The following is a 22,884-nucleotide window of genomic DNA, read 5'->3' as shown; positions in this document are numbered from 1 at the left end:
TTGTCGATGAAGCCTAGAGAGCCGAATCTCTGGACCAAACCGGAGACCACGCACTCTCCGGTGGCGAGAAAGCTTCCCGTTCGGATGAAGACTCCAGCTAGCGCCGCTGCTGGCCCCACGGTGGGCGGCAACTGTCGTGATGGTGAACCGGCAGATGCCATAGGATGGCTTAACTTGGGGCCGATGGACGAAGGAGGATCCGGAGGAGGGAGGACGTGAAGGGAAACACGCACAAACACACAAGCACACGCCGATTTACGCAGTCGCCTGGCACCACTACGTAAGCGGCGACTGTTTTTCCCGTAGGAATGATAGCGATGCTTTACTTTGCACCGCGTGGTCAGGATAAGACCGTTGTGGGCTGGCTGAGATCAAGGGGCTCGTCCTTATCCTGCAAACTCATAAGATAAGATAGTCATGCCAGCATACACCCGGTATGCCGGCTTAGTGTTAGTTTGGCTTTACGATGCCAGCATACACGGCTATGCCGGCTTCGCCTTCATCGTCTCGGCTAGAGCGTGTCGTCATAACCCTACCCGGGGTCATCCCCCCGACAAGATCAGTACACATAGATCACAGATGCTGCAGATGTGGAGACGTCGAAAATGACTTCCATTTGTTCTTCTCGTGTCATTTTGTGCATGCAGTTTGGTTTGCGTCTCCGTTGGGATTGAGAGTTGAAGGCCTAATTGCCCAAGGATCGCACGAAATAGAAGATGCACTGCACATCATCATGGCGACTTACAAATCAAAACATTGCATTGCTCTAATATTTAATATTCTTTGGTATATTTGGAAAGCAAGAAATGATCTCCTGTTCAACAAGAAAAATTGCTCGCCTATGCAGGTTTTCTTTGTAGCAAAAGCTTTAACTTCTGCAGGTCAAGAGTTTCATGAAAGAAAAGAAAATCGACATGCAGAGTTGAAACATAACATGGAACCAAGACAAAGCAACTTCATCATTTCATATCCAATTGACAGAAAAAGAATTGCTACAGGCCCTAACATCTACATGGATGCTGCCTGGAAGAATACTTTTGCAAATTTGAATGTTGATGCAGGTTCTCCAAGTAAAGCAGGACTTGGTATTTTCATGCACTGGATTGGTGAAGGAAGCACTCGTGCCATTTTCTATTGAAGCCACCTCCATGCTAATTCTGCTTTACAAGCTGAAGCTCAAGCTCTTGAGCTAGCAGCTCAAATATGCCATGTTTTGAAGGTGGAACATCCAAATTTTGTTACAGATAGTCAAGTATTGGCGGAGGCTGCAAGAAGAGATCCTTCCAAGCATCCAGGACATTGGACGATAAGACCAAATCTTCATCACTTCATATCCTATATGCATGATATTGATGCAAGAATTTTCAAGATAAGTAGAGACAACAACAAGGTTACTCATAAGCAGGCTCAAAGTGCTTACAATTTTTTGGATGTGAGCAATTGCTTATAAGGCATAATACTACATTTTGTCTTGTAAAAGCTGCTCTCAGCTCTCTAGATGTGCAATCTTGCACATTATTGTTAGCGACATGTCTTTAAAGTTTAAATAAAAATTTATGTTGCCAAAAAAAAATTAGTCAAAAAGGACATCCTTCATCATTCGTCCGGACGGAGGGATTATTTGGATTTGGATCAACGGGGACGGGTGCTGAACCTAACTATACCCCCTGACCCCCTCGCTCCTGGATCCTCTTCCTCCTCGGCCGAGCGCCGCCACCCATCCCGCTGCCGAGCGCCCATCGTCTTCCTCCTCGCGCGAGCGCCTCCACCGCAGGTTGATCTCCCCTTCGATTCTCTCGCTCCCGACCGTTTCTCCTCCCATCACCCCACGAACGGATTCTGCCCTTTAGCTCCCCGTTTCATAATCTTCCCCAATCCGTAACTGAGGCAAAAATCAAGGTAGGGCGGCCGCCCTACCTTGCCCTACCGGGTCTTCCGCCCGTGATGCGGATGGGTGCTGCGCAGACAGGTGGTCACTTCCCTGTGCCGCACAAGTCCCTCTCCTTGGATATCAAGGTTGGTAAATTTTTTACTCACTCCGTAACAAGGCCAATCGGTATCGTTTGTTGTGAAAATCTTTCCTGCTAGAGAACATGGAAGCTTTGTCAACTACGTACTCATAAGGGTATACAATCCTTGGGAATCACTGCCTTGATACATACCTATATTTTCAAACTCAACAACATTGACCGGATTTCATAGCAATCTCAACCTGTGTGCAACACAATTCTGGGCTCGCTTAATTTAGAAATGTACCGATAACACAAGTTCAATACTTATGTTCAGGGAATAGCATAGTGGAGTGTTATCTGAATGTGAATATAACTTTATTCCATTTGGACTGTCCAGGGAAACAAGACTGAAATTGTTATCAGCAAATATGAAGATATCTTTCTGGTGAGTTGCTACTCTTCGGTGGTATTCCTCTATTAGATTGGATGCTAATTTTCAAATGTGAGAGATCCTCATCTGTCTCCATATTTGCAGGTGATCGTGTCACAGATTGGATGCATGGGAACCATATTAGCTGCTAAGTAAGTTATCTTTTATCATGCAGATACCTTCTGCTTAGCATGTAAAGTTTGTCCAAGTTTGATTTATGTTTGCATTATCAGTTCTGTACATGTGGTTCCCTCCATGTGGTCTTGTTTTCAACTTGTTGATATTCGAAAATCTAAGTCTAACTGATCTCTTGGAGTGCACTGGGACACTAATATTTGTTCATGTCCTTAATCATCTACTAAGCAAAATAAAACGCTTCAAAGCTGGTGGGCAATGATTTATAGTCTACAAATACATGTCATGAAGTTCAAATTTTTCACATGTCTGTATGTTTGCGGGAGACAATGCTTTCATTATTTCCTCAACATGATAGAGGATTGGTTCCTGCATGTAAGAGTGTAATGGTTTTTTTTATAGCTCAAGAAAGTCACTGCCCTTGTATTTTTTTTCTTGAAACTTTGGTGTTGCATTCTTACTAAGCCTTCTCCCCCCTCAATAGGAAAGATGAAAGTGTTTTCTCTGATCCAACTTACAATGTATCTGTTCTTTTTGGAAAGAGAGACGAGGTAATATCACTAACCCTTCTTATAAAGGCTGCTTGTGGACATATCTAATGACTGCACAAAATGTTATGATTGCAGGCATTCCTACTAGCTTGTGCGCGGCAACTTATTGAACATATAAGGTTTTCTTTTTCACCATCGAATCATGCCATCTGCTATTTCCCACGTCTTTGAATAATTTTCATGTTATTATCTGTTTTCCTGTCCAGTCACTGGTAATTGAACTGCATGTAATTTTGGATGAGGAGGTGCTTGTGGGGACTATGCCTTGACCTGTGACCCACCTTTAGATTGTGCTGTTTGTTCATTTGGTTAAGACTGCAGACGTATTAGTAACAATTTAAAAACACTCAGCAGCAATAAGCTTCTCTTCTTTCTTTATACTTTTCTTGAATTTCCATGCAGATGTTCTCCAGCAATGGCCTTTTTCACTATGTTCAACATTTAATTCTTCTCCCAGCATTTTCTTGCCACTTTGTATGCTGAAGTTAGTAGCTAATATATATAAGTTGTAAACCACTCACTCAGCTGATATACCACATGCCATTTGTTACATATTCATACATGAAGGGATATTAAGTAGGCATGCCTGTTATGTATCCAAGTTGGTTGGATAACTTTGTTCTACGATTTGTACTTACATTGTTCGTACTACTTTCTTTTGCAGTAGTAGTGGCTCAGCTCGACCTTTGGTGATCTCTCTTGGTTTGAAGGATCATTCCCAGGTAAGAGTTGAAAGAATTTCCATAGTACGGCTGTCTTTGTTGCCTCATATGTTGACCACAATTGATCTTTGCAATTCTAAACCCCTGAATTCCGTAATCATTTGCTCCTATGCATATCAGTGTGGAATGCCATTTTTTTGTAGAAACCGAAATAACTTATAATGTTGTAAATGAATGTCTGAGGCAATCTTGGCAATTTTGCAGGGAGCACTGAAAGATGTAATTTCTGCCATCATTGAGAACCGCCTATGGTGATAACAGATATGTTCAGTTCATCTACAGGGATGTTGACATACATACAGTTTCAGAGAAACATAAGCTATCCCTTATCATGTATGAACCTCTCGAAAATTATCATGAGGTGACCTCTCCACTAAGTTATTCAGCTATCAATATTACCCTAACGTGAGGTTCTGACGTGCCTAATAATCTCTGTGTCACTTAGTGCCTATAGGTAATTTTTCTAAAGAAGGCTATCTTACTAATTTGATAAATTGTGTTGAATCATTTTTTTTTTTTGCATATTGAGCTGACTTACCACCGGTTATAGCTAAGTCAGTTTATATACGTTGCATTGCTGGACTAGTTAAATTCTCCCCCACCCGTTGCTACAAATATAAAACAAATTAAATTGCACGAACACGTTGCTACAAATAAAACGACTTCACAAACACGTTGCCATGGATAAACAAATTAGGCAGGTTGGATTGCAACTCCGAAAAGCATACTACTTCCGTTCCATAATTCTTGTCGTACATGTAGCTAGATGCTTTTTATGAATAGGTACATCCAATTTTGGACAAATTTGAGACAAAAATTATGAAACAGAGGGACTATTATTCATTTCTCAATCCTCACCACTTTGTTTTCTTGATCCAAACAAGAATAGCCACATTCTTGCAAAAAGTCTTGCAAGTTGACATTATTTATTGCAAAGTTAAAGCACATACGAGTATAACAATAATTCAAATTAATCTGAACGAATGGACGAAGCATCAAAACTGCGAGTTAATTAGCTGGATCTCGCGTGTTGCTGCTGCTCTGAAGCAATATTGGTGGAATCCAATGGCTGTGGTTGGTCGCTGCAACTCCGAACCTGATTGCTGGCATCCGCGTCCTCTATCGTCAACGAAGGCAGTACCATCTCGTCGCCAATCGTGGACAGCAGCGCCTCGTCGTCCATTGGGCCCGTGGGATCACAGTCGAAGTTGAGCTTATAGTACTCGGAGGAGTCTTCGTCTTCCTTAAGCATGGGAGGGTCTTTGAGGATGGCCGAGAGGTCGGAGAGCACGGGGAACCACCAGTTTGGCGAGAGCTGCTTCCCCGCGCAGAACGCGTCGAACTCGTCATCCAAAGCCGGCGCTGGCGGCGGCGGGGCCATGTTCACAAGCTGCTGCTCACTCCATCCGACGACGACAGCTCCCGGGCAGCCCAAGTGCTGCTGCGACGATGTTGCCCCGAAGTGGTGGGCGGCCTGCTGCTGCGGCGTCATCATCTGGTAGTTCTCTTGTGCTGTTGTCATGGGCAGCAGCGAGGTGTGCTGCCCGGCGCCGTCCATGCTCACAACGCTGCTGCTTGGCCCCGGCGCCGAGGACGTCGCCACACCAAACGAGTATTCATCGGCACAGTCATGTGCCCGGGAGCTCGAGGCTACGCCGTCCAGAAGCTGCTTCGCCATGAACTGCGACGTTTCTCCGGCTGGATAACACGACGACGACGATGCCGTCAGACGATTTGGGGACTTGGCCTCGCGGGAGGAGGTGGCCGCACGCAGCTCCGCTTTCATCTTATTCTTTTTACCTCTACTCATCTTGTAGAGCCTGTACAGGGCCAGGTCCGCGACCTGCAAAAACACAACGCCAGAATCAAATTACAGCCGTATATATAAGTGACCACCATAGTTTTCACTCTGAAAATTACTAACGCAGTTTTGAGCACCAGTATCCATTAACATACAACATTATCCAACAGAATTATGATATTCTGAAAAAAAAAATTCAGGAGTAGTACTTCATATTATTTCCAGATTTGAAAGTCTGAATCTTGGCCGGTCAGAGTGAACGATAAACCAACAGCAAATTTTAGGCCATTGAGATGAATTTACCAAAAACCAGATTTGAACCCCTGGGGCCTGGGCAACTAATATTGTGTCTTTCTGGAAAAATCTTTCTCCGACGTTTCTTCTCGTGATACAGATGTGCCCTTAGAACCTCCAAACTTTTACAGAAACGATACTAAATTTGCACTTTTAACGGTCCTTATATAGGCTGATACCAAAGTAAAGTAGCGATAATTTATTTAAGCATTTGTACCGTCAGAGATTCATCGCTTGATTGGATAGTAAGTAGTACTACCTCTGTTCCTAAATATAAGATCTTTGTCTTAATTAATTCTAACATCTTTAAGTTTGACCAAATTTATAGAAAAATGTATCACCCTCTAAAATATCATGATCTCCGCAAAATAAAAACTAATATATCATGACGGATTTAATAAAACTAATTCAAGGTCGTAAATGTTGGTAGATTTTTCTATTGATCAAAGCTGAAGAAATCTGAGTTATGACAAAAGTAGGATATTTAGGAATAGAGAGGGTATTAATTTGATTTGAAAGTTGGAGCACTGCATTCGACCACGGACACGATCTAGGGGTCGAGGGTATGGCTATATCTCTCGCCTAATTTTTAAGAAAAATATTTAAATCTTAGTTGGCGTGTTAGAATCGCCAGATTAATATCTATATGCCATATCCACTACTCTTTTTTCATCATTTATTACGAATCTTAAAGCACAAACTAGATCCAACGGTTGACCAGTCAACTTATATCTAACTAAAAATCAGGCGACTTAAATATAGCAAAACCGATAAAAGCAATCGGTTACTACGTGTATAGTACCTTGTTGCCGGGTCCTATAACCCTGGTGAACTCGTGCATGCCCCAGTCGGTCTTCCCGGTGTTCTTGGGGCTCTTGTCGTCGGCGGTCGTCGTGACCTTGTCGTAGAACACCAAGGTGAGCTTCTGGCCGACGTCGACGCTGCCTCTCGTCGTGGTGGTGCTGACGGCCTTGCCGCCCCCCGAGGCCTTCCACGCGCCGTGCTTGGCGCCGCGCGCCGGCCGCTGCTTGTTGCCCCTAGCCGTCGGGAACTCGCGAATGCTGAAGAAGTAGATGAACCCGTCCTCCTCGTGCTCCTTGTAAGCCTCTGCTCCACCGATGCACACATGATTGCACATATGGCGGTTTGTTCGATTCGATTCAATTCGTCGGATGCACATGCGTAGTACCAAGGATTAATTAAAGTGCTTATCACCCATCTTTGGTAAGAAGAGCAAGCTGTATAAGATTTGAGAGCGTATATATATACATACCGTAGAGCTCGGCGGGGTGGAAGTCGCGGATCCTGATGTCGTGGAAGATGTTGTGGAGAGGGTAGGGAAGAGGGCGGCCGGCGAGCTTGTCGTCGAGGAGGCGGATGATCTCCGGCTCCTCGGGGACGAAGCGGTAGCCACGCGGGAACCCGTGTTGGGTCCTCCCGTTGTCCTCCATTATGGATTGCTGCTTCGGAAAGTAGTACTGTACTCGACGGAAACTTGACGGAGACGATGTTTACGTGTGTTCGCGCGAACGTCGGAGAGCTGCGGGCGGCCTACTTATGGAGGCACACTTCTTTGTATTTTGTTTTGGCGGGGATTCGGTTTTGAATCTGGCTCGGTCCCGGCCAGCTTTTATCCGACGGAGGTGATGAGGACGCCGAGTTGAGAAAGGATCGGAGGAGTAAACCGGTCGTGTCGTACGTGCTTCTATTTCTGCATGCATCAGGCGTTGGCGGTTAGACCTGCATGCACATGATTTACCGACGCCGCGGTGACTTTGTGTGAAATCTCAAATTTGCAATTTTGGATGTTGTCACATGTTTATGCTTGTAGAGGCCGCATTCCATTTCTTGCGTTTTTTTAAAAAAAAATTCGGTACCATATTGGTTTTCTAGTCGAAAGCCCACTTTCTGCTCAACAACCCATTCCATCTTTGTCATTTTAACGGTCACTAAATTTGTTTCGATTATCAGTTTAGTCACTATATTTTGGAAATCGAAGTACGGTCCGTGAACTTGATGAAATATCCAACAACGGTCACTGGTACCGTATTTTGTATGTATCGGCCCGTATCCTGTGGCAACCCAGTTCGATTTTTTTTTGCATTTTGCCACCTGAAAAATGCAAAAAAAAATGCTCTCTAGTTCTCGTGAATTGTTTTTCAAGAGGCAAAATGCAAAAATCCGAGCTGAGCTGGCACATGATACGAATCGATACGTATATACGGTACCGGTGACCGTATGTGGGATATTTCGTCAATTTCACGGACCGTAACTTTCGATTTCCAAAATACAGTGAGTAAATTGAGAATCACAACCAACTTCAGTGACTGTGAGTGCATTTTACTCTTTAATGTTTCTGCCTTGCGCTCTTCTTTTTGGCGGACACTTGAACCCAATCCAGTGCAGAAAGTCAATCACCTCACCTCCTTTCCGCCCTTCCCTCCCCCTTCTCTCTCTCTCTCTCTCTCTCTCTCTCTCTCTTTCTCTTCACGTGTCCACATGTCATATATCTCATCGTTATCCCTAACGTCATGGTTCTATTAACCGCACCTTTTGTTTCGTCCTCGAGCATTGACCATGCCTTCTATTTGCTCCGATGCCATCCAAGTTCAATGAATTCGGTGGAAAAATCGGTGGAGATGGAGGCATACATCCCTTATTCCTTCCACATCCATCTCCCACGTATTTCCTTTCCCATAACACATCTTGGACGATTTCTCATGAAATTCTTTCATTGCGTTCAAAGGCCTCTAGGCTATAAATACCGCTCCAAAGACCCATGGTTCACACCCCCATCCACTCAAATTCCCCTCTCCCTCTTCTTCCCCTCCGATTTGAGGTCTAAGTTATGTTGCCAAGAGCATAGGTGAGCAATGGCCAACGGAGTAGTCATCAACAAGCATGTTCGTTGACATGGTTAGTTGTGCACACACCAGATAGCTTATTCTACTATTCTAAACAAGACGAGTATGATCGGACTACCGCAGCTAAGAATCCACCGTATATGTAACATGGGAAAGTGATAGTGAATGATCGGTATGGTCGACTAGAGGGGGGGGGGGTGAATAAGCGACTAACAATTTTACTTTTTCTTTTCACTTTTAAGGATACATGCATCAATACATGGGTTCACTAAAACGTCTAAATGATGAACACCCCTAGTATGATGCAATAGCCAAAGCACGAGCACAAGCAATAGATAATCAATTGAAACTTGTTTGATAGCCGAAGCACAAGATAAACAATTAAGCTTTGCAAGTAAGTAAAGGGACAAGAATGATACCACACGGGGAGATGAAGATTTCACCGGACTTCCACCTATTGGGGTCGGTGTACGTCTCCGTTTGGAGAAGTGCTCTACCACAAAGGTAGATGCGCCACAAAAGCTCACTCTATTCTCCAACTCTACACACCACAAAGGTGGGATGAGCTCTCACAACACCACAAAAGTGAGGTGAGTTCCACTAAGTGGCTTCCTTGAGGGCGAATGCCAACCCTTACAAACTTGACCGGTGCTCTCTCCACAACTTAATTGGAAGCTCCCAATCCGAGGAGAAGGGCATGTCTCCACAACTTAATTGGAGGCTCCTTCCCGAATCCACAAGCACCACCTCACAAGATTAGTGGCCTTGAGGAGACACCTTTCGGCTAGGGATCCCAAAATCCCAAGAGTAACAAAATCCACAAAGGAAACAAGGGGATCAACTTTTTGCTTTGGTGAAACCCTAGATCTAAATCTCCTCCTCCAATCCTCAAAGAATCAACAAGGGGGGAGCTCTATGGAGGGAGATATAGCACTTTGAAGCTTTAGAAATGGTGTGGAGAGAGTTGGCTTCGGATAAGTTCATCCTGAGATAGGGGATGACTATTTATGGGGTCCCAAAATCTAACCGTTATGCACTAAGTCTGCCAGGGGAGGAAGTTCCGGTCATACCCCGGAAGTTCCGGTTCCCCGGAAGTTCCTCCCTTGTTCCGGTCCAACCTCCGCCAAACACAAATGAATTCCAGTAGCATCACGGAGGTAGGCCGGACGATGGGTGGAAGTTCCGCCTTACCGGAGGTAGGCCGGAAGTTCCGGACCTTGAACAGACCTGGCAACACAGTTAGACTTTGGGTGGCTCTCTCTCGCACGGGTAGGCTTTATGTGGGTGCAAATATGGTAGTTTGTGTACGTGAAGTTGATTCATCCATTACATTCCCATGTGGACTCCCTCTTAATAGTACGGAGTTCCTACGACTCAATATAAATAAAAAGCCGCTAAACACCGCTACGCTTCTTTCCTTTTTGAGGGCAACGAACCGTCTTGTGTCATATGATCTCAAGTCTGAAACACTCGAGCACACGGTTAGTCCACGAGTCATGTTGTCATTAACACCAAAACACTTAGGGATCGAAATGCCTTTTCAATCTCCCCCTTTTTGGTGTTTGATGACAACACAACGATTTGCAGTAAGATATAACAATAAAGCTTAAGGCAAAGGAATATAAAATATAGACGGGCTCCCCCTAGATATATGCACCATTTAAATTTGCTTTTGGAATGCAAAGTGCACATACTCTAGGATCAACGCTCCCCCTAGATTTTATAAACCAACAACTCAATTGCAAAGGATTAAAGATATTTCAAAGAGAGCTTTACAAAGATATGTAAGGAATTATTCATACAAGATATAGAGCATACCTCCAAGAGACATATCAAAAGTGAATGAACCCTACATGGACTTATCCAACAATATATATAGAGCAATGCTTCCATGAAGCATAATGGGTTAGATAAATCCAAAACTTGAAATCATACATTTTGCAATGAGATCTTGTATGACATGTAAGCAACCTCTCCACACAAGATTAGTAAGACATGATATAGGCATAGAACAAACATGCATGAAAGCATAGATTATAAAAGCATAGCAAGTCTTAGGTATAGAGCAAACCACAATGACAACAAATGACTTACGCTATTAAGACTCATGCATATAAAAGTAACCATGTCTCACAAACTATGTCACGAAGGACATACCTTTCTCAAAGAGATCATGTGATGGAGCAAATTCTACAAAGTCAACATTACAAGCATCTCCGCACATGATTAGTAAGACATGACATAAATATTAAGCACATATGAGATATAACAAGTCACAATAGGCATAAAGTATATCACAAAGTGATCATTAAGCACAAGACTAGCTATCACATCTCAAGCATAAAGAACATGTCTTACACAAAATGTATCAAAGCATAAGGACCTAGAAAAGGTCACAATTAGTTCAAAGCAATGACACAAAGGCATAAATAAATGTATCGATCAAATCACAAGGACAAAAATAAGTTCACAAGCATCATGAAATGAAATGCAAAAAGAAATGAGCTTGTGACTTAAAAACCCTTGCAAATCCTCTGAAAGTCTAGCAAGCTAAACCTCACAACTCTCCCCTAAACTACTCTAAACCTCTCCTAGACTTCTCTAAACCTCTCCACCTTTGGCATCAAGACACCAAAAAGGGAAGAATGTCCCAAAAAGGACATCAACCGGAGGCTAAGGAGGCTTCATCTTCTTCTTTATCTTGGGGAGAATTTTCTTCATTGGTTTGTTGGAAACAAAATACTTTCTTCATCTTCCTTTCCATATTGCGAAACAAATATTTATCCTTGCTTGGGGCTCTTTGTGGCATCACAATAACACTATCATCACTATCACCCAAGTCACCTTCATAACCAAACCTTGACTCGACGAGCTTCTTCATCTCTAAAGATCTCTCTTTATTTGCATGGGCCTTGCCCTTGGCTTTGCTTGAGCTAGCACTATTGAAAGATCAATAGATACGAGGGAATAGACAAGCGCACAAACTCCCGGGAACAAAGCTACTCCAAGACTAGATTCTACCAATAGACATTGCAACTTCTTTCCAACCACGTCTAGCGTTCCAAAATTAGAACTCTAGAGAATGGGGAATTTAAAAATTATTGGTCTTCATGGTAAAGGAGATGAAGGAAAACGGTTTCCTTGGAATAGATCTTTGGGAGGACCGGAGAATCAGTGGATCCAAGCAAACATGGAACATGTGCTTCTCGGAATAGATGGTTTCAAGGTAAGATTAAAAGCTTAGGATAAGATGCACACAAAGAGATATAATATGGCAATATACACTCAAATTGCAAGATGCAAATTATAAAACCAATTATGAGTGTTTTTCCATAGATAAACATATAATGACATATTGTCTAGATATGCGATGAATTCCAAATAAGAACCAACTCCTCACATGAGGAGGTGGTGGCCTAAGCTACCAAGTTTGAGTATATATGATCTTGACACCACGAAGATAGATCTTGGGCTCAAGAATCAAACCTCACATTTAAGCACAAAGTAAATAAAACAATTTATGCATATTAGAATTAGCATTTGCCCATGAATAGAGCTATGCTCCCCCTACATTTATGACTACACCAAAACAAGATAAATGTCAACCGTCGGTAGGTGTGCAAGTTCATCATACCACATTACTTGAATTTTATGATATTTAGCTCACACGTCACTTCACATAATCTTGCTTCGTCAAGTGGCTTCATGAAAATATCCTCTAGTGTTGCTTGCCGGTGACTACAAATGAGAACTCACGGGCCACGTGCTCTCAAATGAAGTGATGACGAATACCAATATGCTTCGTCTTGCTATGTTGCACGAGGTAGTGAGAAATCTTGATAGCACTCTCATTGTCACATAAAAGAGGCACACTCTCAAAAGTGATTCCAAATTCCAATAAGGTTTGCCTCATCCATAACAATGGTGCACAACAACTTGCGGCTTCGACATACTCGGCTTCGGTGGTAGATAGAGACACACAATTTAGCTTCTTAGAAGACCAACACACAACTAAAAAACCTACCAATAAATTGGCAAGCCCTGAATGTGGACTTCATATCCACTTTGTCTCCCAACCAATCCAACTCCGAATATCAAATAAGCTTGAACTTGATCCTTTAGGATGCCATAATCCAAAATTTGAGGTATGAACCAAGTATCAAAAGATTCTTTTGACCGCCACTAAGTGACAATCTTTTGGTGCGGATTGACATCTTGCACAAACACCCACATTCAACATAAAATCCGGTCTAGATGCACAAAGGTAGAATAAAAATCCAAACATATAACAATATACCTTTTGATCCACATATTACCATTAGGATCGAGATCAAGAGAACTTGATGTTAGCATTGGAGTCCTTGCACTCTTGGCAACATCCATCTTGAATCTCAAGAGCATGTCTTGGGTATATTTAGCTTGATTAATGAGAATTCCTCCTCATAATTGCTTGATTTCAAATCCAAATCGAAGGAAGAATTCCAATTCACCCACGATAGACATCTCAAACTTATCGGTCATTAGCTTAGAAAATCATCACTCAAAGCATTGTTAGAATAACCAAATATATATAATGTCATCAACATATAGTTGGCATATAAACAAATCAGCACCAAAAATCTCTTAGTAGAAAGAGTGGAACCAATTAGCCCAATTTCAAACCCACAATCCACTAACAACTCTCTAAGGTGCTCATACCACGCATGTGAGCTTTCATAAGTCAATAGAGCGCCTTATCAAGTTTATAGATGTGGTTAGAAAATTTAGAATTCTCAAATACCGGTGGTTCTTTGACATACACCAAATCATTTAGTGGACCATAGAGAAATGCACTTTTCACATTCATTTGTTGCAAACTAATGTTATGATGCAATGCATACGCAAGCAAGATACAAAAAGTTTTAAGGCGAATATGGAAGCGAAAGTTTCACCGTAGTCAATAACCTCGACTTGAGAGAAACCTTGAGCAACCAATATTTCCTTGTTATGAAATTACTTGCCCTTGGCATCTTGCTTGTTCTTGAAAATCCATTTAGTCCCAATGACATACTTGCAATTAATCCGTTGGCTTCTCAACCAATGACCACACATCGTTGCGCTCGAAGTTTTTCAATTCTTTGTCGCACCAGTGGCACCTGGGGTACCACCCCTGCGCGACGCGTGGGTTGCATTGCTGAGTTCCCGAGAGGATCTCACCCCGGGCGGCAACGTGCAGGCTGCCCAGCAAGCTACCAGCCCGGAAGGGCTAGCGGGGATTCGGAGAATAATCCCGCATGGGCACCTCCCGGGAAGGCACTTGCCGGGAGGAGGCATTCCCGGGCGCAGGTTCCCGCCGTGAGGGCAGGGCCGAGTGAGCAGAGCAGCGGCGCCACGTGGGCGCGTGACAGGCGCCAATTGTGCAGTTTCGTCGGGGCAAGGAGTGAGGCGCACGACGCATTTAATGACCCGACAGGAGGGGCGTTATCCGTCTTGTCAGGCGAACAGTGGCTGTCCAGGCCTATTTCTTAGACCTTACGCCCCTAGCCGCGGGGTTGGCGCTCATGCATGCATGTCAGCGCACCGAGGAGGAGCTGCCCGAGCTCCTTGCTCGCCACTTGTAATCCATGCACCGTGGCACCTGTGGTATCCCCTTGGCTATAAAAGGAGGACCCCCGCCAACGGTCAAAGGGTTCGGTTGTTTTCGGTAAAAACAACTCATAGTTGTATGCTAGCCTTAGCCAAAAGTAGCAAAGAGCACTTAGTCAAAAGAGAGCGCCCGGGGACCCCTCCCCGGCAACTTGTAAACCTTCTGTCTTACAATAATCCAAGCTCAGACAAGCAGGACGCAGGGTTTTACACCTGCGGGTGGCCCGAACCTCGAACCTGGGTAAAAAGAGTGTGCATGCGTTCTTAGTGCCCTCGCATGCTTTGCATTGGCCCCGCCGGCGATCGCCGGAGCGATCCCCGTAGCCCACTGCCGAACCTAAAAGGGGGTGCCCACTAATCCCCGGTGTCGGAGCCCCGCGCGATGACATCTGGCGCACCAGGTAGGGGGCGCATGAGGAGAGCTCGCCGGTGACCGCCGGCGGCGACGTCTACACCAACATCAGTCTCGTCTTTTCCGATGGCAGAGCCAGACACCATGCCCCCCAAGTGGGCTGGTGACTCAAAGATCGACCTGCGCGCGGCCCCAGCGGCGCACACGCGGTCGCACGACGTGCCACGCGCGTGGCATGAACAGGGTGATCCCGAGCCTGCCAGGGCGCAGCCATCACAGCTGCCACCGTCGCCTCCTCGCCCGTCGGCTGACAACCGGTCGAGAGGGCCGGCGGCCACCAGCGCCAGGGCCAGCCGCGCGAGCGGCTACAATGCTGCCCGCGCCCTGCAGCGGGGTGGCCCGCAGGCCGACGAACCGCAGCAGCGGCAACAGCCGCACGAGGAGCACGGAGCGTCGCGGGCGATGCCGACTGGCTCGCGTCCGGCTCAGCCGAGGGTGTCCGGGGATAGAGCGGAGGGCAGCCGTTCAGGAAACCTGCAGCCTCCCACGCAAACCCTGACGGAGGCCATTATCGCCGTGCGTGTCATGGTGCACTTTGAGCCGCCCCAGGGCACGCCGGCGCACGAGGCATGGAGCGCGTCCAACGCTCGCCGCCCAACAGCCACAGGGCGAATGCGGCCCGGCACGCTCAGGCCGCGGGCAGAACCCGGGGCACGGTGGCACGCCCCGCGCCTTGCAACAAGGGGAAAACCCTCCCCCGCAGGGAGGCCAAGGAGGCGGGGACCCGGAGGGGTCCTCGGAGTCGTCACCCACCGTCACGCAAGGTGACGCGCGCGGCATCTTGAATGGCCGCCAGCAGGAGGACCTGCGTCAGCGCCTGGTGTGCCGGCGCCGGCACGAGGTAGAGCGCCGACGCCCACAGGAGCAGGAGGATGCTCCTCTGGGCCTCGAGGACGGCTGCACCGCGTTTACGCGCGAGTTGCGGCGGGTAACATGGCCCCGCAAGTTCCGAGCGCCTGCGCTCGGTATGTACGACGGGACCGTGAATCCCAAGGATTTCCTCCAGACCTACACGTTGGGGATACATGCCATCAGCGCCGACGACAAGGTCAGAGACAACTGGTTCCCGATGCTCAACCTGCCTGCTGGGTCCATCGCCACTTGGGTGGACCCGCGCGAGCAGTTTGTGAGCGCGTTCCAGGGCAGCTACAAGCGCCCGGGAACCATGGCAGAGCTGCACACTGTAGTGCAGAAGCCGGGAGAGACGCTGCGGAGCTTCGTCAACCGTTTCTCCAGTCTCTCCTACTCCATCCCGGAGGCGGAGGCTGCTACCATCGTCAACACCTTCGCCATCAACGTCCGGGACCCCAAGATGCGCGAGAAGCTGAGCACGCATCGGATCCAAACGAGGCAGGATCCGTATGCCTTGGCGCACAAGTGTGCCATGGCCGAGGAAGGGCGCTTAGCGCCCGAACTAGCAGCTAAAGCTGCCGCGCGACTAGGAAAGGGCTCGCAGAAGAAGAGTTCCCGCAAACGCAGCGGGATGCAAGTCCTCGCCGCGGAGTCGGGGGCTGCAGCGAGGCCTGCAAAGAAGGCCTCACCCGGTGGCGGGTCCAGTAGCAAGCAGGGCGACGCGCCCCCCTGCCCCATCCATGCCAACTCCACCCACGATGCGCAGGACTGCCGCATCTTGCAGGGTATCAAGCAGCGGCGTGAGCAGCGCCCCGAGGAGCGCCGAGCAGTCGGCGCCTGCTTCAACTGCGGCGACATCGGGCATCTCTCCCGAGATTGCGCGAACGACCCCAGGGCAGGGCCGAAGCCTGCTGGCGGCAACACTGGCAGGGAGGAAGCCCAGGGGGGACGCGGCCAAGCCCGCGCCGGTAGGGAGCGCCCTCCCCGGGGACGAGACATGGCTCGTGCTGAGGAGCAGCGCGAGTCCGACTGCACTGGCGGCGACGAGCCGGGCTTCCAGGAGCCCCGCGGCGTCGCCTGCATTCATGGGGGAGCTTACGCTCTCCCATCTCACGCCGCGGTGAAGCGCCTCACCCGTGACGTGTGCGCGCTGTTGCCGGACGCGGAGCCGCAACAGCCGCTGAGGTGGTCGCACGTGCCGATCACCTTCAACGCCGAAGACCACCCAGCGCGGCAGCTGGGTTCAGGGGTCATACCGTTCATGGTCTCACCGATCATCAGCAACATGACGGTGACCGAGGTACTGGTGGACAACGGAGCGGGACTGAACCTCCTGTCCGCCAGGTTGGTGGAGAAACTCCAGCTGCCGTTGGAGCAGCTGAAGCCCACCGACCCATTCCGGGGAGTGAACCCCGGGATCGTACGCCCTCTGGGGCGCATCACGCTGCAGGTGACCTCTGGGTCCTGGGAAGCGTTCAGGACCGAGCACATACTGTTTGACGTGGCGCACACCGCGTTGCCCTACAATGGGATCCTTGGTCGGCCGGCGCTGATCAACTTCATGGCGGCGACCCATGGCGCCTACGGCGTCCTCTCCATCAGGTGCGATGGCAAGGACGCGGCCTGGTGCATTGGTGAGGTCGTCAGGGCTGCCGTCACAGCCGACGCCGGTGACGAAGACGTTGCCAGAGGCGAAGGCTCGTCGGGCGACAGCTCGGCAACGAAGAAGTCCCGCCCTGCCCCGCAAGAGCTTGCCGGGGGAAGCGCAGGCTCGAGCTCGTGCCCCGGTGGGGACCAGAAGCTCAGGGAGGAGGCCGCCAAGGTGAAGAAGCTGCCCCTCCAAGCCGGCAGCAAGGAGCGCACCGTCACTGTCGGTGCGAACCTTACTGCTGAATAGGAAAGCGCCCTCGTCACTTTCCTCCGGGAGAATGTCGACATGTTCGCTTGGGAGCGGTCGGACCTTCCCGGAGTCCCTAGGAGGTGATTGAGCATCGACTCGCGGTGCGCCCGAACGCCCGCCCCGTCAAGCAGAAGATCCGCCGGCAAGTGCAGGAGCGGAAGGATTTCATCAAGCAAGAAGTTGACAAGCTCAAGGCTGCCGAGGCTATCAGGGAAGTTCTGTACCAAACTTGGTTAGCTAACCCTGTAGTAGTACCCAAGGCGGGAAATAAGCTTCGCGTGTGTGTAGATTTTACTGATCTTAACCGTGCGTGTCCCAAGGATCCTTTCCCTGTACCCCGCATCGATCAAATAGTTGATTCCACAGCTGGTTGCGATTTGCTGAGCTTTTTGGATGCTTTCCGGCTACCATCAAATCAATATGGCAGTCGAAGACGAGGTGAAAACTGCGTTCATCACCCTGGTTGGCTGTTACTGTTACACGTGCATGCGTTTTGGGTTGAAGAACGCGGGCTCAACATTCCAGCGCGCGCTGCGCGAGTGTTTGGGACCCCAGCTAGGCCGGAACGTGGAGGCCTACATGGACGATATTGTCATCAAGTCGAAGCGCGGGGACTCGCTGATTGATGACCTGCGGGAAACGTTTGATAACCTCTGCAGGATCAAACTCAAGTTGAACCCTGAGAAGTGCACCTTCGGTGTAGACTCGGGCCAGCTTCTGGGTTTCTTGGTTTCGCACAGGGGGATACAAGCCAACCCACGCAAGATAGAAGCTATCGAGAAAATGGAGGCTCCCTGCAAGGTGAAGGATGTCCAACGCCTCAACGGCTGCGTTGCGGCACTGGGCGGCTTCATCTCAAGGTTGGGCGAACGTGCCCTGCCTTTCTTCAAGGTAATGAAGAAGAAGGGTCCAGTCAACTGGACCCTCGATGCCGAGGCGGCCTTCCGGGATCTCAAGCAGTAGCTGATGTCGCCGCCCATCCTCGTCGCCCCCAAGCCGGGCGAGCCGTTGCTACTCTACCTAGCAGCGACTGACCAGGTGGTCAGCTCGGTGCTTGTTGCCGAGAGGGAGGAAGACGTTCGGGGGACTGAGGCTGCGAGGCAGGGGGCTGAACGGCCCCCGGCAACCACCTCGGACCTCGGGACCACCCCCGAACCGGCAGCATCGGCACCGCGCAGGCGGCTCGTGCAGCATCCAGTGTACTTCGTTAGCACGGTGCTGCGCGACGCCCGTACGAGGTACCCGCAGGTGCAGAAGCTCCTCCTGGGGATTCTGCTCGCGTCCCGCAAGCTGCGCCACTACTTTCAGTTGCACCGCGTCACGGTGGTGTCGGGGTTATGCCTTGAGCGAGCCCTCACCAACCGTGAAGCCACCGGGAGGGTGGCCGAATGGAGGATGGAGCTGTCAGAGTTCGATCTGCACTTCACCAACTCCAGGAGCATCAAGAGTGCGGCCTTGGAAGACTTCGTCGCGGAGTGGACGTCGACGGGTGTAGAACAGGAGGAGCTGGAGACCAGCCTGCCAGGCAGGCTGGACGAAGGCCACTGGACCCTGTACTTCGACGGCGCGTTCAGCCTCCAGGGAGCTGGCGCTAGGGTCGTCATCGAGTCACCGATGGGAGATTAGTTGAGGTTTGCTATCCAACTCGATTTCCCGAACTCCACTAACAACACGGCAGAGTACGAGGGTTTGCTCGCCGGGTTGCGGGCAGTAATCGCCCTGCACATCAAGCGCCTAGTCGTTCGCGGGGACTCCCAGCTCGTGATCAACCATGGTAATAAGGACTACGACTACCCGCAGATGGCACCGTACGTGGAGGAAGTCCGCAAGCTAGAACGCAAGTTCAAGGGCTTGCGATTCGAACACGTCAAGTGGAAGGACAACTTCACGTCTGACGAGCTGTCCAAGATGGCAGCAGAACGCCGGAAGCCTCCGGCGGGGGTGTTTTGGCATAGGCAAGCTGCGCCCTCAGTCACCCCCGAGCCGGCTTTCGGGGGAGCCCCTCCGGCAATCGAAGGAAACCCCGCAACAGATGGGGTCCTTGCCACTGACGTAGCGGCATGCGATGGCAGGGAGACCCCTCCCTGGGCGGTGGAAATCACCCGCTACCTGAAGGGGGAGGCTCTCCCCAAAGACGACGTCGCCGCAGAGTGAGTGGCTCGTCAGGCCAAGATGTACGCCGTGGTGGACGGGAACCTCTACCGCAGGCGTGCAAGCGGAGTCATGCTCCTCGGCGTGCCCCGAGATGAAGGGCGCGCACTGTTGGAGGAGATACATCGAGGCACATGCTTCCACCATGTGGCCTCCCGGGCGCTGGCCGGCAAGGCGTTCCGGCACGGTTTCTACTGGCCCACGGCCCTGGCCAACGCGGAGCAGCTAGTGAAGACGTGTGAGGCGTGCCAGTTCCACGCGAAGAAAAGCAACCAGCCGGCGTAGGCCCTGCAGGTCATCCCGTCCTCGTGGCCATTTGCGGTCTGGGGGCTGGACATCGTCGGCAAGCTGCCGAGAGCGGTCGGCGGCTACGAGTACTTGCTCATGGCCATCAACAAGTTTTCCAAATGGGTAGAAGTGGAACCAGTGCGAAAGGTGACCGCCCAGGCGGCCATCAAGTTCTTCAAGAGCATGTGTGCCGGTTTGGTGTGCCTAACGGCATCATCACCGACAACGGCACACAATTCACGAGCACGGTGTTCCAGGCCTACTGCGAGGGCATGGGCACCAAGATACACTTCGCGTCCGTTGCTCACCCAAGAATTAAAGGACAGGCAGAGCTAGCCTACGTGGAAGTTCTGTGAGGGGTCAAGATGAAAACCTTTGACAAGCTCAAAGGCCACCGGAAACACTGGGTCGAAGAACTCCAGCCCGTGCTGTGGTCAATCAGGACCAGACCTAACCGGGCAACGGGCAAAACTGTTTTCGCCCTTGTCTACGGGGCAGATGCGGTGCTGCCCCTCGAGCTCAAGCACGGATCTCCCCGAGTACGTGCGTACAGCAACTCCAGCCAACACGAGCAAACGATTGACGATCTGAACTTCATCGAAGAGCTTCGATGCCGAGCTGCTGTGCGAGCTGTGCGCTACCAGCAGGGACTCCGTCGTTATCACGACAAGCGAGTCCGTCCCCGGGGGCTCGAGAACGGAGACCTTTTCCTGCGCCGGATACAAGGAACGAAGGCTGGGAACAAGTTGACTCCAAAATGGGAGGGCCCCTTTCGGGTAGTGCAAGTGACCAGGCCGGGGGCTGTCCGGCTGGAAACCGAAGAAGGCTTGCCGGTGCAAAATAGCTGGAATATTGAGCACTTGCGCAAGTTCTACCCGTGAAGCAGCGGAGCCCGACCCACAGGTGATGCCGCCGATGCATACCTCTCGAACTAGTGTAGCCGGGCAGCCCGCGTGTGTAAACCACTAGTTACTGTGAATAAAGATAAGTGTTGTTTCCTGAATTTTTAGTTGCCCCGTTTATTTGCATGTTCCTTTCACTTCTGTCTCCTGCTCTAGGTGCACAGAAGTCTCTTTCCATACTTGGTTGTGAGTAGGGGGCTGCCGGAGCCTCGAAAACATAAACCCATTGTCGGATCACTCCGGCACGGGGCATGCAGTTGCCGGGCATCCCGCAACGTGCATCGTGGTGTGCAGTTGCCGGGCTTCTCGCAACGTGCATCATGTAGTCGCTGCGTCTGGGAAATAAAAGTGCTCACATCCAAGTTTGGTATCGACCCTTGTGTGCCCGGGGGCTGGGAGGCAGGAGAGTTGTCCGTATTGCTTTGTGTTTTCGTGAATTTCGAATTTTTTTTGCAGCATCTCGGGCTTGGTAAGAATCTAATGTGCAGGGTAAAGGTGGAATCTTGCGCACTTTAATGCCCGTGGACAGCCCACGGGTCGCGGCGTGTAGCAGCGCCGTGTGGTGCGGAGCGACCGCACCACGAGGGACCCGGCGCACTTCGAGGCCCCTGATTCAGGAGGAAGCCCCCACTTGTGCCACAGCAACTTGGCATGCGGAGTGGCGAAGGCCGTACCACACTCTAAGGGGCGGGGCGCCACGTATGCTGTGTTGACCCGGCTTGTGTGGTGGCAAGCCCCCCCCCCCCCTCCGCGCCTATAAAAGGAGCGTCCTGGCCATGGAACAGCTCAGAGCACAGCCAAGAGGCTATGAAGGCGGGCGGTGCCGCAGAGGCGCGATGGTGGTGCATCCCATCAGCGCCCAGCGCCTACGGGTGCACTGCCGTCGCGCCCTTGCCGCATGCCTCCACCGAGCCCACTTCGAGGGGTGCCGCGGAGGCACGGCGGTGGTGCATCCCACCAGCGCTCGGCGCCGGCGGGTGCACCGCCGCCGTGCCCTTGCCACACCTCCTCTAGCGAGCGGCTCCGGGGCGAGGGTTGCTGCAGAGACACTGTGGTGGTGCATTCCATCAGCGCTCAGCGCAGACGGGTACACTACTGCAGTGCCCCTGCCGCATCCCTCCAGAGGGTATCTTCGCAAGGAGTGAGGGTTGCCGTGGAGACAATATGGCGGTGCATGCCATCAGCGCTCAGCGCCGACGGGTGCACTGCCATAGTGTCCCTGCCACACCCCTCCAGAGGGCGCCTCCAGAGGCGAGGGTCGTCGCGAGGACGCTGTGATGGCGCCGGTGCCGGCGTTCGCCGTCCGCTCTGGCCCACCACAGCGTCCCTGCTGCGTCCCTCAGGTGCACTTTCCCCAAGCAGCGAGGGCTGCGCAGGGACGCCGTGATGTCTTTGCCACCCGCGTCTGCCGGTGGTGGCGAGGATGTCACGACGTCCGTACTGCACCCCTCGGAACGGGTTCCTCCGAAAGCAAGGGCTTTTCCAAAGGCGAGGGTTGTTGCGGAGGCGCGGTGGTAACATCGTCGTCGGCGCTTGTCGCCAGCGGCGATCCTGCCACAGCGTCCCTACCGCATCCCTCCAGCAGGCTCTCTCAAGGGAGACGTGCCAGGCGCACCCCTCCGGCAAGCGTACCGAGCACGAGACCAAACGAAAAGCTAAGTGCTTGAACCTGAACGATAAAATCTTTAAGAATTGAACGTAACTGAACACTGCCTCGCTAAGTGTGGCCCCGAAATTTGCGTGTGGCCGGGGTGTTAGAAGGACGCTTGCGGGGGGAGTGCGCTCCCCGTGCGGCTTCCGGGTCCATCCCGGGAGGGCATGGCTTGGAGTAGTTACCCCGCAAGTGGAGTGGCTCGCCGCTTCTGCTTGACCCCAGGTCGGCACTGCGGGTCCGTTCCGGGTCCCTGGTCTGGTCAAGGGGGAGGCGCGCGAGTCCCCGGCAACACAACGCACAACACACAACGGTTCAGGGGTCCACCCCGCGAGGCAGCCCCGGGAACAAGGA

At 50.5% G+C, this 22,884-nt stretch overlaps 2 protein-coding genes across 2 annotated transcripts; one reads left to right on the top strand and one right to left on the bottom strand.

Annotated features, from left to right (window-relative positions):
• Nucleotides 1–1,610: 1,610 nt before the first annotated feature.
• On the top strand, nucleotides 1,611–4,277 carry LOC100822457 (proteasome assembly chaperone 3). The gene is made up of 7 exons (XM_003573870.4): nucleotides 1,611–2,016; nucleotides 2,350–2,397; nucleotides 2,488–2,534; nucleotides 3,002–3,068; nucleotides 3,144–3,187; nucleotides 3,733–3,790; nucleotides 3,995–4,277. Exons 1-7 carry the CDS (start codon nucleotides 1,945–1,947, stop codon nucleotides 4,043–4,045), a joined length of 387 nt encoding a protein of 128 aa, XP_003573918.1. The 5' UTR covers nucleotides 1,611–1,944; the 3' UTR covers nucleotides 4,046–4,277.
• Nucleotides 4,278–4,340: 63 nt separating this feature from the next.
• On the bottom strand, nucleotides 4,341–7,336 carry LOC112271665 (NAC domain-containing protein 22-like). The gene is made up of 3 exons (XM_024461406.1): nucleotides 7,159–7,336; nucleotides 6,688–6,992; nucleotides 4,341–5,633 (listed from the first exon to the last, which is right to left on the bottom strand). The coding sequence occupies exons 1-3, from the start codon at nucleotides 7,334–7,336 to the stop codon at nucleotides 4,803–4,805; spliced, it is 1,314 nt and encodes a 437-aa protein (XP_024317174.1). The 3' UTR covers nucleotides 4,341–4,802.
• Between the last annotated feature and the right edge of the window lie 15,548 nt (nucleotides 7,337–22,884).

Source organism: Brachypodium distachyon, chromosome 3 (genome assembly GCF_000005505.3).
Source record: "Brachypodium distachyon strain Bd21 chromosome 3, Brachypodium_distachyon_v3.0, whole genome shotgun sequence".
In the NCBI taxonomy this organism is placed as follows: Eukaryota; Viridiplantae; Streptophyta; class Magnoliopsida; order Poales; family Poaceae; genus Brachypodium; species Brachypodium distachyon.
The sequence above is the reverse complement of the archived record's forward strand: the minus strand, read 5'-3'. Positions and strand labels throughout refer to the sequence as shown.

Excerpts from the sequence above, each read along its gene's own strand:
- LOC100822457 (XM_003573870.4), top strand. The coding sequence starts at position 1,945 with ATGCGGATGGGTGCTGCGCAGACAGGTGGTCACTTCCCTGTGCCGCAC. Across the intron at positions 2,535-3,001 it reads GGAACCATATTAGCTGCTAA|GAAAGATGAAAGTGTTTTCT; the intron begins GTAAGTTATCTT and ends CCCCCTCAATAG. Across the intron at positions 3,791-3,994 it reads GTTTGAAGGATCATTCCCAG|GGAGCACTGAAAGATGTAAT; the intron begins GTAAGAGTTGAA and ends GCAATTTTGCAG.
- LOC112271665 (XM_024461406.1), bottom strand. The coding sequence starts at position 7,336 with ATGGAGGACAACGGGAGGACCCAACACGGGTTCCCGCGTGGCTACCGC. Across the intron at positions 6,993-7,158 it reads CCACCCCGCCGAGCTCTACG|AGGCTTACAAGGAGCACGAG; the intron begins GTATGTATATAT and ends TCGGTGGAGCAG. Across the intron at positions 5,634-6,687 it reads TTATAGGACCCGGCAACAAG|GTCGCGGACCTGGCCCTGTA; the intron begins GTACTATACACG and ends GTGTTTTTGCAG.